At 46.6% G+C, this 17,903-nt stretch overlaps 1 protein-coding gene across 2 annotated transcripts in view; it reads left to right on the top strand.

The window, feature by feature from the left end:
- The window catches only part of MYO16 (myosin XVI), a 531,143-nt gene that overhangs the window by 470,417 nt on the left and 42,823 nt on the right, over nt 1-17,903 (top strand). For both annotated transcript variants that reach the window (XM_029210034.1, XM_029210033.1), the window contains exon 32: nt 4,144-5,175. In XM_029210034.1, coding sequence (XP_029065867.1) covers nt 4,144-5,175 — 1,032 coding nt within the window. The remainder of the gene's footprint in view (nt 1-4,143; nt 5,176-17,903) is intronic.

Genomic DNA, 17,903 nt, shown 5'->3' with positions numbered 1-17,903 from the left:
AGACTCTAACTCTTGATAAGACTGGGAAAACTATTGTGGCCAGTTTTTGGAAAATACAGGCTGCCTTAATCCATCCTCTGGATCAAACAATTCACATCCCTCCCACATGCAAGATGCACTCATCCCTCTCGCATGCTCCCCAGAGCCTTATCCCATCATCACATCAGGCTCAGGTCCAAGCCCCAAATCCCATCATCTAAATCAGGTCCAGGTATCCTGGCTGCTCAGGTAAGGCTCCTTAGGTGGGCAGCTCCTCCAGGACTGTCCCTAACTATCGAAGACAAGCTGCCTTTGGATATTATTTCCTCGTCCACAAGAGGTGACATGTTTGGGGCTGGTCGTTTTCTCAGCCTGATTCCTGCTCATAACATTTTGAAGCACCAGAGCCTCTTTTATTTGTATTGATCATACCTCTTTCAACGCAGCTGATACAGTTCCTTTAAAAGCTTTGTGAGTTTCCTGTGAATCAATTTATAATCTACCCCTTTAGTCAAAAGCCACATCCACAGATCTCTTTGAGATAATCTCCTCTTGACTTTTTCTTTTCTGCAAGATTTCTGTGGGGCAATACTCCTGATATCCTTAGAAGTCCTGTGGTTTTGTTTCTTTGAAAAGGTCCAGTGAAGCACCACCTGAAATCTTTCTGAGGTCTTAATAAATGGGTTCATAGTCATGACCTTGGCTTCAGCTTTAGATCCTGTTTTCCTGAAAATGCCCCAGATTCAATCTCTGCTTACAAGTCATTTCTTAACTTCGGAGTTATTTACTATCCTGATGGCCCAGTGAGAAACTATTTTATTTTCAAACTCAGAAAGCCCAGGCTCCTTTATAGATAATAGTTTGTTCTTTCTTTAGCTTATCTCTTTACCCTCATTTTCCTGCAGGAAAGTAGAAGAATCCAGGAGGCTGCTTTTACACTTGGTCTAAAGATCTCCCTACCTAGATCATCCAGTTCCTTAAGTGTGTTGTCTGGTTTCCACAGTACTGCAGGTGACAGTGTTGCTAAACTTTCCACAAAGGTATAAAAAGGGTTATGTTTCCCTCGGCATCCAGCATATTTCTTACTTTCCTTTAAACGTCACCAGGAGCTTTCCTGGGCGTCATGCTTCTGCTAACAGTCTCTTCAAGACCTCTCCTCCTTCCCTGGTGGTCCAGTGGCTAAGACTCCACGCTCCCAATGCAGGGAGCCCGGGTTCGATCCCTGGTCGGGGAACTGGATCCCAACATGCCGCAACTATGAAGTCCTCCTGCTACAACTAAACATGCCACGACGAAGATCCCGCCTGCCTCAACTAAGACCCGGCACAGCCAAAATAAGTAAATGAATAAATAAATATTAAAAAACAACAAACTCCTCCAATTTCCCAAGGCTACTGCCAGGCTTTTAAAGTTTGGGTTTTTTGGTTTATGGCAGCACTCCACTTCCAGTACCAATATCTGTATTAGTTGTCTTGCTATCTAACAAACCTCTCCAAAATTTAGTAGCTTAAAATGACAAAGGTTTTATCATCCTCTCTCTCTCTCTCTCTGTCTCCCTCTCCCTCCCCCACCCCTCTCTCTGTCTCTCTCTGTCTCTCTCTCTCTCTCTCTCTCTGTCTCCCTCTCTCCCCATTCTACTAGTTGGGTATCAGCTAAGCCCTTCTCATGCGAGCTCTCTCACAGCTGTGGTCAGACAGCGGCTGGGCCTGGGATGGTCCACAGGCTCAGTTCATTACATTTCTGGTGTCTGCGCTGGGGAAACCTGGACAGCTGAGGGCTGGAGCAGATGGGGTCCTCTGGCATCTCTCTCACCTCTGTGTGGCCTCTCCACATGTTCTCCACAGCATGGGTGCTTCAGAGTAAGCAGTCTTCTCACATAGAGATCAGGGCCACCAAGAGATGTGTCCCGAGAGAGGAAGAGCCAGGCAGAAGCTGCACTGCCCCTGACCCAGCCTCAGCAGGCAGGCGGCCTTGCTTTCGCCATGTTCTACTCATGGGGCGGTCACAGAGGTCCTTCCAGCTTCAAGGCTCTAGAAGAGCACGAAGGACTAAAAATATTGTTGAAGCCAGTTTTGTAAAATACAAGCTGCCACAAGTCCTTTAAATTATTCAAATCTTCAGAACAACTCTATAATACTAATGTTAAAATTTTGTTTGGTTCATTAACTTTCTAGGAGAGGCTTATGAGTTGCTGTGTTTTAGTACATTGAAAGCCTTTGCGATAATGCTCATTAATTACAGAATTGTGCATTTGGGGTATTTTCTACTCTTAAAAGTTGGCTGCTTTGGCGAACCCTGTACAATACTGGCCTTCAAAGATATCCATTGAGTTAGAAAATTAACTTTGTTCTTTTCCATTCTCATCTGGATGTCTCCCATTTGTTTCATGTTTGCGAAGTGCCAGCATCTGAGCTAAGCACTTTACATACATTATTTTATTCTTCTGAGATGATTTAGTGATATCACCATTTTAGGCATGACTATACTGAAGCCCAGAGAGATGTGACCAAGACCTCTTTTAAAATTATAATTTGCACCGGTGCCACCGCGCAAACACACACACACACACACACACACACACACACACACACACAGACCCAATTCTGTGACTATTATGGCCTGTAGTTTCCCACCTCATAGCATGTATCATGTTCTAACATGCTATGGAATTAACTCATTTGTTTTATTTACTTTTTTTATTGTCTGACTTTACCCAGGAGGGCAGAGGAAGGAAGGGGACAATTACTGTATATTCACTAATGTGTCTCTGAATAAATACTGGTTAAATGCGCGACTAAATGAATGATAGCATGAAAGGGTGGTCATGCTGGGGTTTGAATCCAAGCCCATCTGACTCCAAAGCCTTTAATTTTAACCCTAAAAGTGGAGTTGTCACTCTGAAAGTGGAGATGGATACTCTCATATATGCAGTCATAATGAGAGAAAAGCCTGGCTGCCCTAAAACTCAGGAACTCAGCAAAATTAGATGTGCTTATTCAGATCAAGAATTCCTACAGATTAGCAAAGCACCAAATTGGTAAAATAGTTCAAGATATTTGAGAAGTTTTGATATTTTAGTAAAACTGTGTGTAATTTTCTAAAATTAACATCTTGGCTCCAGAGAAATTATATTTAATAAAATCTATAATTTACAGTAAAAAAAATTAGAAAAATAAGTCTTTTAGAATTTTTTAACTTAAACTTTAATAAATGTTTTGAGTCATATTTAAGTAGTTTTTCTGCCTCTTTAAAAATTAGTTCTCGCTAATATTATGCTCTTTTGTTTTTCTAAATATCTTCCTTCTTTTCAACTTACGAAGTTGCCACTGAAGTTCTTAGTGAAATACAACACTCTTGATTTCCCTGTTAAGTGTGTTAGGATTCAGATATATTAATTAACTGTAAAACAAGCCCTTGGCATCATTTTAACAACGTTCTTTTTAGGAAAATAATCTTTCCATGCATGTAGTTGTTTTCAATGGTGTTTTGTCGTGTTCCTTTTAGACCATTTAAATAATCCAGCTTAGGTATTTCCTACAGGAAACACCCACAGGGCACCAACTCGCTAATTTGCTGGTTCTCTCCAGTCTCCTATTTTCTCTTCTCTAAAAGCCATGAGGAGCAGTTCAGCCAGTACTTAGTCCACACGTGTATCAGGCCCTCAGAACCCAGGCATAAGCAGGTGCCAGCGCAGATGGAAGGTGCCCACCCCGCTGCATCCCAGGCCCTTCCCGCTGCAGGCGGCTGGCAATCCTGGGCCTCCTTACTGGCCACCTTACCTCTTCCTTGACTGGTGGGAGTTGTCCTCCCCCTCCGAGATCAAAACTGGCTTTCCCCTTGGCAGTCGTGTGAAGTGCCGGGAGACACGGACCCAGGAGGGTGGGGAGATGGGGAACCTGAGGTTGAAGAGAACCAGACCCTGGAGCGGGGAGCGACCTGGACCCTGGAGGGTGGAGGGACCCAGACCCCGCGGGGGGGTGGGGGGGGGGGCGGGGGCCTGGAGGGTGGGGGGGGGGGGGGGGGGGGGGGGGGGGGAGAACTGGACCCTGAGGGTGGAGGCCGGGTGTCCTCGCCGGTCGCGGCGCCGGGGCAGCTCCGCGCGCTGCGCGAGGCTCGGGCCGGGTCCCCCGCTAACACTGCCGCCCCTTCTCCGCCCTCGCCCAGTTCTCAGCCGACCCCGGCCGCACAGCGACGACTACAGCGCCGTGAAGAAGATGCCCCCTCGGAAGCCCACGCGGAGCCCGCACACCAAGCTCAGCGGCTCCTCGGAGGAGATCTCGGGCGCCAGGCCGGGGGCGGCGGGGGCCGGCGGTGCGCGGCGCAGGGCGAGCGGCCCGCAGCGCGCCCCGGGAATCCCCGCGCCGCCCGCGCCCCCGGAGCCCGAGCCCGTGTACATCGAGATGCTGGGCCGCGCCGGCAGCCCCGAGCCGGCCGAGGCCGTGTACGAGGAGATGAAGTACTGGGCGCCCCCCGAGGGCGGCGGCCTGGGGGCGGGCGTCTCGGCGTCCGCCTCGCCCCCTCCGCCGCGCGACGGCCGCAGCCCCCTCCCCTCGGAGGACGGCGACGCCGGCGGGCCCTGCCGGGACGCGTGCGACATCCCCGCGCCCTTCCCCGACCTGCTGCCGCACCGGCCCCCCCTCCTCGTGTTCCCCCCGACGCCGGTCACCTGCTCCCCGGCGTCCGACGAGTCGCCCTTGACGCCCCTGGAGGTGAAGAGGCTGCCGGTCCTGGAGACCAGCCTCAGGTACCCCGTGCAGCCCGAGGGCGCCGGCCCCCCGTCCCCGCAGCACCCCAAAGCCCCAGAGGGCGACGGCGACCGGCCCGCGTTCGCCGGGCCGCACGGAGCCTCCCGTCCCCCCACGCCCGCCGCCGCCCCCCGGCCGCCCGCGCACTTCACCTCCGCGTCCGAGCCCGGCGCGGGGAGGCCGGCGGAGCCGCCCCGGGGCCCCCCGAGGCCCACCTCGGCCCCCGCGGGCGCGCCCTGCAGCCCCGGCCTCAGGAGCCCGCACCCCCCCGGGAAGGCGGCCCGGGCCGAGCCCCGGAAGGCCGCCCCCGGCGCCCCCTCTCCGGCCGCCTACAGCCCCCCGAACTGCAGGCCTGTGGGCAGCCCCCTGGACGAGCTGGCCAGCCTCTTCAGCTCGGGAAGGAGCGTGCTCCGGAGGTCGGCGGCGGGCCGGAGGATCCGCGAAGCTGAAGGTGAATTTCGCACACGGAGGTAGAGGCGTAGCTGCAGACGCGGATGTGTGCCGATGTGCCGTAGATACGGTTTAAGGAACGCTTGAGGTCATTGCGGGGTCGTTCAGAGCAGGTACCAACTTAAAAACAAACATCTTATGCAACCAGTATGGCCAGGTAGGTGAGAATGAATCTTTCCGTCTCGTAGGTAAAAGTTCACGATGCAACAGCCCACAGCGCTGAAACTGGGTTTAATACACCCTTGTGACTTGAGAAGTATTAGAACAGGACTCGGCTTGAGCCGCTGATTTCCGTTTCCTGATAATATTCACTTGCAACATGGAAGGGGCACTTGTGTCACATTATGCCAAGATGCCCCATTGGTTTACAGCTCACGGCTAACCCGAGTGTCCTCCAACGTGCTGTCCATCTCACTTCCACTCCCGGCATCTGGGACGGTTACCTGTTCAGTTACTCTCTTACACTCACTCAGTACCACTTAAGCTATGTTGTTCTGAATGAATGATTTTTGTGCTGTTCCTTTGCCACCCAAGGAAAATTTTAACTCAGTTCTGTTATATCTGCATCTTCTCATTGAGCAGCTCTGTCTCATGACTAGTTAGCTGTTGACAGACAGTCAAGTGAGCTCAGGGCTAAGCTGTGGCAGCCAGAGGCTGTTGCCTGTATTAAAAAGTATTTATTTTGTGTCCATATAAAAGCAGAAGGTAGCTAGCGAAGCAAAAAAAAAAAAAAAAAACCGAAAACACAAAAAGCCGTCATTAAGAATTTGTTGCTAATCTCTTGTAAGTAGCTCACCACGGGCTAATTCATTCAGACGAGGTTCCTTTGAGCCAGAGGTGCCATTTGGGCACAGATTCTCTTAATAATCACAGAGAATGTAGTCATCTTCCAAAAAACATCTTTTTATACAGAACCAAAATATTTTCCAGTGTTCTGTATTTGGGAGGGGAATTACGTGAGTACAAAGGATCTTCCCTTTAAGGAAATTGTAGCAGGTCCCTCGACCGTGACGCCATTAACCCGAATGTAGATGGCAACTACTAGGCTTCTCACTTTGCAGAGATGGGAAGCTTCAAGGTCAGGAGGTTAAACACCTTCCTTAAGGTCAGGTGGCAGGACTGGAAATAAAAGCTCATGATGTGACGTTTTATGTACGCGTTAACCTGCTCTTTCACCTAAAGAAAATACATAAATATATTGGCTTTCATCATTTGATTAGGTCCAAAATCTCTAGAAAATCTAGAAAACATTATCAATGAGTGAAAAGTAGGTCAAGACTAAGAACACTTAGCAAATGAGTGAATAACCTAGCCCCCATTTATTCTTTTTTTTTTTTTTGCGGTACGCGGGCCTCTCACTGTTGTGGCCTCTCCCGTTGCGGAGCACAGGCTCCGGACGTGCAGGCTCAGCGGCCATGGCTCACGGGACCAGCCGCTCCGCGGCATGTGGGATCTTCCCGGACCGGGGCACGAACCCATGTCCCCTGCATCGGCAGGCGGACTCTCAACCACTGCGCCACCAGGGAAGCCCCCCCCCCCCATTTATTCTTCAGTCAGATAAGCTAATTGTTTTTTTAGCTAACAATTTCTTCTTAATTACAGACCATTAATAAATGGAATTGTCCTTGTAAGTAGGAGATGGCTTGAATTTCACAAGTCATATGTTTCATTCCAAGGAACAAAATGGACTCTAGGAGAAAAGCCTTAAATGAACAGATTACTATTTGCTTTCGGAACTAAAAGCTTATTAAAACCAAATTTTACTATAGATGGGAATTGGATGAATTCTTCTCGGCTGTATTCAAGGAAGTGAAATTAATGAATTTGTAGACGGGCATCATCATTTGGAAATCCCTAAGTCTAGGACTTGAGGGGAGGATTCCAGTGAGGCCTCCAGGTAGGGTGCGTGGATGTGCTAATATTTACCCTTGGTAACATTAACTGGTATTTGGGAACATGTATCAAAACCTCAAGTACAACATTGTTAGTGCAACTCTGAAATTATAAAATATCTATTTTTCTACTGTGGGCTTTTACAAAACACTCTTTGTTTTGAAAAGATTGTCTTGAGCCACTTACGACTTTCTCATAAATATATGAATTGGCAGCTTCTGCCCCAGCACAGCGGCTGTAATAACAGGAAGCTGCAGTAGGAGATGGCTCGTCCCCTCGCACCAGATGACAGGAGTCCAACTGCGCAGCTCAGACCGGTGTGATTCCCGATGGTCCATGGTGTAGGAAACACGTTGACCAGCATGCAGGACGTGTCCTTCTGGGATCGTACAGGCTATTCTTTTAGGATGTCAAATGGGGCTTAAAGAGAAGACTTGGAAGAAAAAATAGTCTTGATGCTGGAGCTAATCACTGGAGCTGCTTATATGATTATTAGGGTTTACACCATGTGATCCTGAAGCCAGTAATCCATTGTCTTCTGAATGAATCGCATGGCTGGTATTCGTGACTTACTGGAGTCCTGGGACTTCTCCCCTTTAAGATTTTAAATCTTCTTCTTTACCCTTTTTATATTTCAACATATTCTTCTCTTCACCTGAAATAGCTTCCTTACCAAATAATCCAGTGGGCGGCTAATTCCGCCTCAATGCACCTGAATTAATTACAGCTCATTTCTTGGACCGTTGTGATATGGGGAAACTGCACTGCAGATTTGCAGAAGGGTTCCAAATATTCCCCTCGCTTCCTTAGAAAGTGACCTTGAAGAGATTAAACTGCTCCTTATTACCCTGCTAAAGGTATTTCCAGTTAAAATATAAAGGATGGTGAGTTGCGTATAGAAAAGGAGGTCCTTTGGTGTTTAATTCTACAACGTCACTACTCCATAGACTTAATATCCAGTGGGATTTCATAAATATCATGTCCCTCAAAATAGTTCATTTTCTATAGACTCTTGGATATTCAATTTGAGGTACACAGGTCACAGAAATTCTAAGAGTCCGGGATGCAGGTATAGACAAAATATGATTGTGCAGGTAACAGATGTGACTGCAGTCTGGGAGGGGTAGTATCAGCAGCAAGTAGCTGCAGTGCTTACTATGCTCCAGGCATTGTTTTAATAACCTGTTTAGTTCTCACAAGACTAAAATGTATCTGCTGTTAGCATCCCCATTCTACAGATGGGAAAACTAAGGCACAGAGATTAAACTTTCTCAAAGTCTTCCTCCTTTGAGAGAAACAGTCTGACTTGAATGCAGTGATTCTGGCTCCAGGGGCATTTGTCTTGGCTACCTGCCCAGGACTGCAGAGGAAAAAAATAAATAAATAAAATAACAGAGGATAAGCCTTTAAAAATTCATATTTGCTCACCTGAGGTGTAACAACTAAGAGTCCTACAGTTTGGACGAAGAAAACGGTTTCATAAAGTCAAAAATTCCAAACATGTACTTTACAGATCACGGATGTAAACAATTGTGGCATACCCACTGGGCCCTTAAAATGAAGAATGACTAAATGTTTAATTGTCTGTGACTTTCTGGTTATCCCATTCATTCACAAGGTGTTTTTCATCTGATGCCATAATATGATTAATATTATTATGCTAATTATTTATAGTTGCCTAGTTTCAAAAATTATGAGACCTAATTCAAATGCAGGGGCAGAGCCATTGGCTTCTTGGGGCCACGAGGGTGCGCCATCGTTCCAGATGGCTCCGTGGCAGCTGGTTGTTTATCTAGAGCATGAAGTAAAGTGAGCATGTTATTCTGTACCCGTTGAAAAAGATCAGATGATAGGGCTTTGACAACAACGCAGCACACCTCAGAAATCTGGAGAAGAATGTGGAGGAGTCTGATTTGCAGAATATTCTGTGAAAAAACATTACTTTGTTACTTTCTGATACTGTGCACCCTTAGTTTATATGATATAAATAGGTAGTTAAAAATTATATTGACAACCAAAAATATAGAGAGACAATATTTCTTCGCATATAATAGGTGTTCATTAAATACATTTGATGAAAACCTACCTAAAAAAGAAAAAGCAGTTTTACATATAAGTATATTTGTTAAACCTGGCCCTTGTGGCATTTTTACACATACGAACCACTGAAGCCAAATGACAATTACTCTTAATTTCAAATATTTCATTTCATTGCATAAACACTCCAAGTAAGAGCATTTTGAGTTTCTAAATCAAAATATTATTTAAATGAATTTTTTACAGCATGATACTTGATTCCATAGGGCCATTTATTTTCAAAAGAATTATTTTTAAAGTCGGCTTTATGGAAAATTTCAAACATACAAAAGTAGAGAATAGATGAATGAACTCTCTCTGTGGCCAATCTTAGTTCATCTCCAGTTTTCTCCACCATCAATGGATTATTTGGAAGTATGTCCCAATGTCAAATCAATTTACTAATAAATATTTATAAACCTTTTATTAGAAAAGTCCTTTAGAAGAAATAAAAGGTTTATTCTTAAGTCACTTTAATTAGTACAGACCAGTCAATCCTTTTGAGCCTCGTGAATGTGAGATTGTTGCTCAGGACAGAAGCCACCTCTGGATGCTGGAGACTCGTTTTTCATGATATAACCAAAATAATTCTCAGGAGTTAGCTTTCCACCAAAACAACACCGGCCTGCGAGATCTTCCACAGGTTCTTTGAGCACAGCTCCAGACGTGGGCAGCTGTGCAGACAACTTTTCTGCTACGACAACAAGTGTGGATTTCTAAATATCGCATCCAAACAGAACTAAGTATGAAAGATCAAGGTCCCAGAAGACATATGGTTGCATCTTAAATCAACATTGTGTGAGGTTTTGATGCCTCACTGCCAAATTAAGTACAATTACTTATGCGTTGTTCAGCAACAAGAAGGTGCTTTAAAATCAGTGAGCTATCACAGAATTACAGGCAGAAACCTCTGACCTGCTCAAGGACAGTGTTGGTAAATTGTCATTCTCTGCTCCTGGTGTTTGAGACAGAAGTTTCGACACCATCTTCATTTAATCTGTGATGCGTTGTAATGAAATTGCGGCATACGAAATTGGTCCTCCTCGTGCAGATGTCTAGATCCCATCATGGGATGCAGGGCTTGACATCCCGGAGGCTTCTTGCCTCCATGCAGCCTCTACTAGCAGTTTATCCGTGCCGAGCTGTTAATCTTTCTCACTCCCCAGCCGCTTTGCTTTCTCTCCATGGTGATTTATTTGTGAGCGGTGGTGGCCTGAGGCTTCATGAAAATTATAAAGGGCGTGGAGAGCAAGCACATAGTTTACTGATGTGTAGTTGAGCGCACTCCTGCCTCTCATAAAGGTCTCCCTCCTGTGAAAGGAAGGAATTCCGCGGCCTTCTGGAACCATTTTAAATCAACCCTAAGTTTCCCTCGTTTTCCAAATGAGTAAGTCCTCCGGGAAGACGAGCTTCACATCCCCAGAGAAGCAAGCTGTCCATTTATCATCTATCAGGCGAGGATGAGCTATAGAAATGGCTCCCCCTACCGTACCGGTGAACCTGAGCTTGCACAGAAGGAGAGTAGATCTCTCTGTGAGAAAAGGACGTTTTCACCCAGTTCCTGGCCCTGCTGCAGTAAAGGAGAGTATCTGTGTTTGGGACTGGCAACCGGACATTGCAGTGTTTCTAATTCCCCAGATGTCCAATAGAAATAATACTTTGTCTATCTCCGCTTGGAAATGAGCTTTGATCAGTAGCCAAACATACCTATGTTAAGAGCACAAAGCTCCTTGTCTTCTATGTTAAATTGGACAGTTGAAAAAATGCCTAATATTGGTTGTGAATGTGGTGACATTTTTCTCCCAGTTTAGGGCACCTTCTCTCTCTAAATGCCCAAGAATTCACACAGGGAAATGGTGCAACCAGGGACCCATAAACAGGACTTGTATTAACTTGTAGAGCTAATTCCCTTGTAGTCATCCAAAAAGCATTCACTTAATGTGAGCACGGGGCTTGCCACAGGGAATCCAAAGTAGAGAGAAAGAAATCCGTGCGCCCTGCCCTGTCCAGGCAGTGCAGGTGGCAGGGGGGTCCACCCCATTTCAGTGAGAGGCTTTACGTGGAGGCTATAAACCATGAGTGGGTCTGTGACTGAACCCCCAAGTGGCCCGTGAACCCCAGGGGTTTGTTTGTGCCTCGTTTAGCGAGAGGTTGCACAGATTTCATCACAAAGTGTCGGTGAGCAGGGCACGGCAGCCCAGGGGGAGTGCGTGACGGCTGCAGCCGAGGAGAGCCTCACGCCAGGGCTGGCACGTGGGCAGGAAGGGTGATGGGGACAATGATGGGGTGTGGAGTTAGTTTCCCGGGTGCAGAGGGGAGCCGGTATGGCAGCCAGAGGAAGCCATGTGTGGTGAGCCCTGCCTCTGAACGTGAGTTCAGGGTACCTGGTCCTTTTAGCATCTGGCCGTGAGCCTTGAAGGAGAGAGAGAGAAAACAGAGGGTGCACGGAAGCAGGGCAGGATGAGCTTCCCACCTGGAAGCTCCACGACAAGGCCTGGAAGCATCTCCAACGTTCCTCTCCTGTCCCGCGAGAATTCAGCATTAACCCTTAGGATCTCCCCTACAAATTAAGAGCCAAAGGAAGAAAGAGAACCAAACCGATAGTAGCAATTCTGGGTATGTGCCTGTGACCTCAGAGAATGGGAACTACTCAGAAATGCTCTGGAACATTGGTCGTGGTATTCTGTTAATAGTGTTAATAGCTAATGCTTATAAGTGGCTCTCTCCTGTCGGCCAAGCATGCAGACGTGCCTCTTCTCCTCGGGTCCTGTCTGTGAAGCCAGAGGTGCAGGTGTCAGCCTCTCCATCCACCAATGAGCAGCCGTAGACTGAGGGATGAAGTGATTTTCCCATAATCGCAGAAACTGATCAGTCGCAGAGTCAGGAATCAAACACGTCTCTGTTCTCCCAGACCCTGGGTCCTTTCTACTGTGGCATTCTTAGTCTCCAAAAAACAATTAAAGTGTAAAAATGATACCCAGTCCCTGTCTCAGAAAGTAATTCCCTTCTGAAGTTAAAGATAAACTCCTTACCAGGAAAAGATATGGGAGGAGGACGCATAAAACTTTTCTTTTTGTAAAAACACAAAAGCAAAAGGCCACATAAAACTGTTGGAAATGTTCCTAAGGGACACAGAAGTGTTGGTTTTGAACTGAGGGCGTGTTCCTTGAGTGCCCCTTCGCCTTGCCCTCACCTTCCTGATAAAACCCTTTCTACTCTCTGGTCCCGCAAACTGCCCTCCCTAGTGTCAGGGACCCACAGCACACAGGTGGGGCTGGAATAACTCCTCACATTCAAAAGGATTGCTGGCTCGCTTTCTGTCTCCCTTTGACTCAGCCTCTGTGAGGCTTTGCTTGGGAACAGTTCCTAATGACAGGTGAGCAGTCACTCACAGCAGTTGTTTTCACTTGCAAAGCGCTCACCCAGCATCTTTCCTTAAGGAAGTATCTGACTCTGTGGGATGTGAGTGTCCGTCCTGGGAGTGGAGCGTCTCAGATGCCTGCTCAGGACCAGCCAAAAGGTAAAGCTGTAGTGACCTCTCACCCTGTCCCAGGGCCACGCTAAGGGCTGCACAGATGATCAGAAGTGGTTCTCAACAGCCAGCATGATTGGGGCGGGAGAAAGGCACACCCAAAAAAGCCCTCCTCATCTGTGTCTCTATGGCAACTTTTTATTTCCTAAGTTACGTGGCTATAGAGACAGAAATATAGATAATGGCAAAATTAGAAACATGGCTGAAAAAAAAAATAGTGTCAGGCCCGTACTCAGAGCCCCTCAATAAATGTTTGTTGGGAGAATCTTAAACTCAGAGGTCTCCTGAGCTTGGTACTTCCACTAGGCAGGTACTTCCACTTCATTCTTCCTTGAAACCCAGGAGCCAAACCAACCAGAGAGTTGTGACAATTAAATATTTAGATCAACCTGATCAAAAAGTTACCCTTTGAATAGTGTGAATTATCCTGGGAAATTAGCTTAATGTCTTGGCTGTGAGTCTACAGCTGCCAGCATGCCTTCAGACCAGAGATAGGTATCTTGCACAAATAGTTCATCATGTTTGAGATGAGCCGGAAGAGGCAGAGAAGCCATCCCAGCTCGGCTGTTCTCTAAGGCACAGTCAGTGGGAGGAGACTCTTTTGTACCTGGAATTCTGGAAGAGAGGGCAGTCTTTTCAGAAGTGGATTATCTTTCCTAACCAGTAAATATTTTTCATGCCATCAACCCGTTAAAGCAAGCAGCCATTGTGTGTTGGGGGTCTCTAGACTAGATTTTGAATTAAATGCCCACTGGGGGCTCCAAAGAGAAACCCAGTGCTTTATCCTCTAAGCCACTCAGCAGCTCTCCCAAAGCAAGTTAATAAAGACCTTCCTGGCTCTCCGCATCTCATTATTGCCACAGAATACAATATCCCGGGGTTTTCTTCCTTTTGTGAAGAAACTCTTAGAAGTGACAGGGTACATGGAAAGTTTCCCTAAAGATGAGCTGGACTGCTGCCATGTTCTCTCTGTCCTTAAGAGGATTGGAAGAGAAAAAGATGTTTCTTAATTACCTAAGAGTGTTTAGGTTCTTTAGGCTGACTTGAATCATTTTTATGATTAATTCTCAGATTAGCCTAGAAAATTCCTCACCACCTGAGAGCCAGCTATATTCAATGTCATTTTACCCACTGCCCTATCCCATGAGTCAGCAGCCATCACCTCACACCCGCTGTGTGTGAAGCTTCTCAGACCTTTTTCTATGCTGGTTTTCACTTCTTTCTTTTTCTGGTTTCTCCTTGAAACCAAAAATGTTCATACTTAGACATTGTACACTGACAATATACCGGGCAATTGCAATTTTACATTCACTAATACATGTTAATTGTAAAAAGCCAAATCAACGACAATCTAGTTCGCTTTCCTCCCCACACAGGTGACTCGGTCCTAAAATATGCAGGGACCAAAGCATGGCAGACATGAACTGGAGCCCAGGTGACACACATTTACAGTGGAACACTCACGGTAGCATACCTGAGAATTTGTGTATTACCAAAGCCCTGCAAAACCTACAAAAGAGCTTCTTCACACCCAGAACTCTGGCTCATGATCAAACATACTCTTCCTCCCACCTCCCCTGGCCAAAATGTCCATTTTAAAGAATGGAAGAACTGGCATATGTGCACTGTAGGTACAACAGGGTAATTCCCAAGCAAATAGGCATGTTTTCGATCTTAGTTTTACTATTCTCCTTTGACGTGGAAAGATCCAGGAAGGAGTAAGTAAGAGACAGAAGACTTGAGCAAAGCAGTGGGTGAAAACTACCCCTATTCAGGCATTTCCACGTTACTGAAAAGGGAACCAAAGCTCGCAGCCCTTAAGTTACTTCCTGAAGTCACGTCTGTTTGTCGGAGTTATGTTTGCTTAATTCCAGTTCTCAGGTGAGATCACCAGCCGGACAGGGGCCAGGCTGGTTTTAGAAGCAGGATGGAGGGCATCCATTTACATCCATTTAAAGCAGCCGAACGCCCACCATACCCTTAGCAGTTCACATGTCTTTTTTCAAGTAAATAACCAATGCCCAGCAGCAGATTCTCTAGTGCAGACGAGTATAGTTGTTTTTAATTTTCATGAGAATTATATTGACTTTATTTTGTCTCTTGGTATTTAACCACCTTTGTATATAGCTTGTAATGGAGCCCCTCCTGGATTTTTAATAGAAACTTGTGTTAAGAATAACTACTTCAGGGCTTCCCTGGTGGCGCAGTGGTTGTGAGTCTGCCTGCCGATGCAGGGGACACGGGTTCGTGCCCCGGTCCGGGAAGATCCCACATGCCGCGGAGCGGCTGGGCCCGTGAGCCATGGCCGCTGAGCCTGCGCGTCCGGAGCCTGTGCTCCGCAGCGGGAGAGGCCGCAACGGTGAGAGGCCCGCGTACCGCAAAAGAAAAGAATAACTACTTCATGGACCTAGAGATTATCATACTAGGTGAAGTAAGTCAGAAAGAGAAAGATCAAATACCATGTGATATCACTTATACGTGGAATCTAAAATATGACATGAACTTATTTACAAAACAGAAACAGACTCACAGACAGAGAAAACAAACTCATGGTTACCAAAGGGGAAGGGGGGGCGATAAATTAGGAGGTTGGGATTAACAGATACACACCACTATATATAAAATATATAACCAACAAGGACCTGCTGTATAGCACAGGAATTCTACACAGTATCTTGTAATAACCTACAAGGGAAAAGAATCTGAAAAAAAAGAATCACTTTGCTGTACACCTGAAACTAACACAGCATTGTAAATCAACTCTACTCCAATATAAAATTTAAAAAGTTTTAAAAGACTGAAAGAATAACTACTTCAGTCCTTGAGAAAAATATGTAATCTATGTTTGCTCCATTTAAGGGACTCCTTTGTGCTTTCCAGTGCCTTCTGTCCATCCCCTACCCAGCACATGAAACTTAGCACAACCAGATATTTGGTTGAATTGCATACGTGTCAAACGAGACAGTAAAACTCTAATGGCTGGCGTTCATTTCACTGATGTAGTTCACTTGCCCAGGCTGGAAATCATGTCTAATCTCCAGAGGCTGGGACAGCGACACGGGGCAGAGGCACTGGGCTTCTGTGTGGTGATGAGGGATTATAAAAATGTCTTTTTAATCTGGTGATCATTAGGAAACCCAGCGATGTGGTCCAGCTGCTAATCAGGGAGCGTTTCCATTGCTGCAGGGGTCGAACCCATCTTAAGGAACCCTCTGTAATGATTTTAGGGAAAAGGTTGCATTTTTCAGACAATAAAATCATTCTATGACATCGCCCCCAAGACACAAAGTCCTTTTCAGGATTAAAAAAATCGGAGGTTAACTTCAGGCAAAATGATTCAATGAGTAACAATATTTGTGTTGCTGTTTGCTACTTGCCTCAAGTTTTCAAAGAGGTTTGGAAAAATCGTTACATGAGAAGGGCGGGCTTCATTCATGTATTCAAAACATGCATTGAGGATGTGTTTTGTGCAGGGCGTTGTACTAAATTGTATGGATTTTAGAAGTAAAATATGGTATCTGCTCAGAAGCAGCTCACAGCAGAGAAACACGAGAGATCCGAGGTACCCAGGCAGCAAGAAACATTGTCCGGGAAGATGCTGCTATGGCTTCTCAAACTGCTTACCCTTAATGCTTGTGAAATGCTGCATTTTTATTCAATTCATTCTACTCTCTTTCGTTTTTAAATGCTTATCGTGACCCACTAAATTGATTTTCCAACCCATAAATATGTCCTTTGAAACACTGATCTGGAAGGTAGGCTTTATCTGGAGGGAAGGAGGAGAGTGAAACCCAAGCAGTGGGAGAAGGAGACCAGTGCATCTTGCACTTAAGAGGAGGGTTTGTGCAAGGACGTGATGGCACCACCAAGTGATGTCTTGGAGGAACTACACCAGGGTGTGTGAAAAGGGTTTTCCTACATTCATGTACTTGTAAACGTATATTCTTTAAAAATGAAGGATGAGAAATGCTTAGTTGTGGGCACCTGAGGATGGGACCGTCACCTCCTGACTGGCTCCGAGGGGCTTTCTTCCTGCAGTTCTGGGTGAGATGAAAGCCGTTGAGATCAGCTCAGCCTTTCCGTCAGTGTCCCTCCCAGTGTCCCATCCTTCCTGAGTGGCCGACATCTCTGTGATGTGACACTGCCACTGCGACGGCTCCGGGGACATTCAGTCACACAGGCACATAGGGTTTGAAGGCACAAGGAATTAGTAGTGTCCACCCGTCTACTTCCGTAAAGGACCCAATCATGGGAGCCATCAAAGAAACAGGCCACGTGGCTTGAGGAGAATTCTGACAAGACTTTAAGTCTGTATTGATATTTTTAATTTGTTATGTAAGGCCTCAGAGCTGCTGCCTAGCAGCCACCCGGGGTGGGCAGTGGGGCTGATCTACAGATGTGCAGGGCACCCGCCAGGCTGTTAAAATGTGGCCATGTCTCTGCACCAGTGGAAATCCCTGCTGTCCTGAGCCCTCCAGGGTTCCCAAGCCCCAGCCCCGGAGGTCTTGCCCCAGGCCTGCCCTGTGTCCTCCTCGTGAACTGTGCCCACAGGTAGAGGCTTGAGGTCTGTGGCTCCTGCCTGTTTTCATTGGTCCTGGCTTGTGACCTTGGGGCTCTTAAATATCTGGGCTGGATAAAGTTTATAATTAGTTCTGAACAAGGATTTTGAAAAGACTCAGTTCACACCACTGCGTTTTGGCTTTTAACTTTTGCTCATTTTACTGGTTCTCTCTGACCCGGCTGCAACTGCATCAGTGAAATGAATGCCAACAATGAGAGTTTGTCTCGTATGACATGTAAGTGATTCAGCCACATCTCTGGTTGTTCTGAGGTTCACGTCGTGAAGGTAGGGGATGGACAGGAGGCACTAGAACAGCATGTTGTGACGGGAGCACAAGCTGGTGTCCCTGAAATGGAGCAAACGTAGATTATATATTTCTCAAGGATTGAAGTAGTTGTTCTTCAACAATTTAGCTAAACATTAAAAATCCAAGAAGGGCTCCAGGACGAGCTAAATATAAAGGTGGGGCTTCCCTGGTGGCCCAGTGGTTGAGAGTCCGCCTGCCGATGCAGGGGACATGGGTTCGTGCCCCGGTCCAGGAGGATCCCACATGCCGCGGAGCGGCTACGTGAGCCATGGCCGCTGGGCCTGCGTGTCCGGAGCCTGTGCTCTGCAGCGAGAGAGGCCACGACAGTGAGAGGCCCGCGTACGGCAAAAAAATAAATAA

The sequence above is a fragment of the Monodon monoceros genome, unplaced genomic scaffold, assembly GCF_005190385.1.
Source record: "Monodon monoceros isolate NGI ecotype Baffin Bay Population unplaced genomic scaffold, NGI_Narwhal_1 Super_Scaffold_8, whole genome shotgun sequence".
Taxonomy (NCBI): Eukaryota; Metazoa; Chordata; class Mammalia; order Artiodactyla; family Monodontidae; genus Monodon; species Monodon monoceros.
This window is presented reverse-complemented; position numbering and strand designations above follow the sequence as displayed.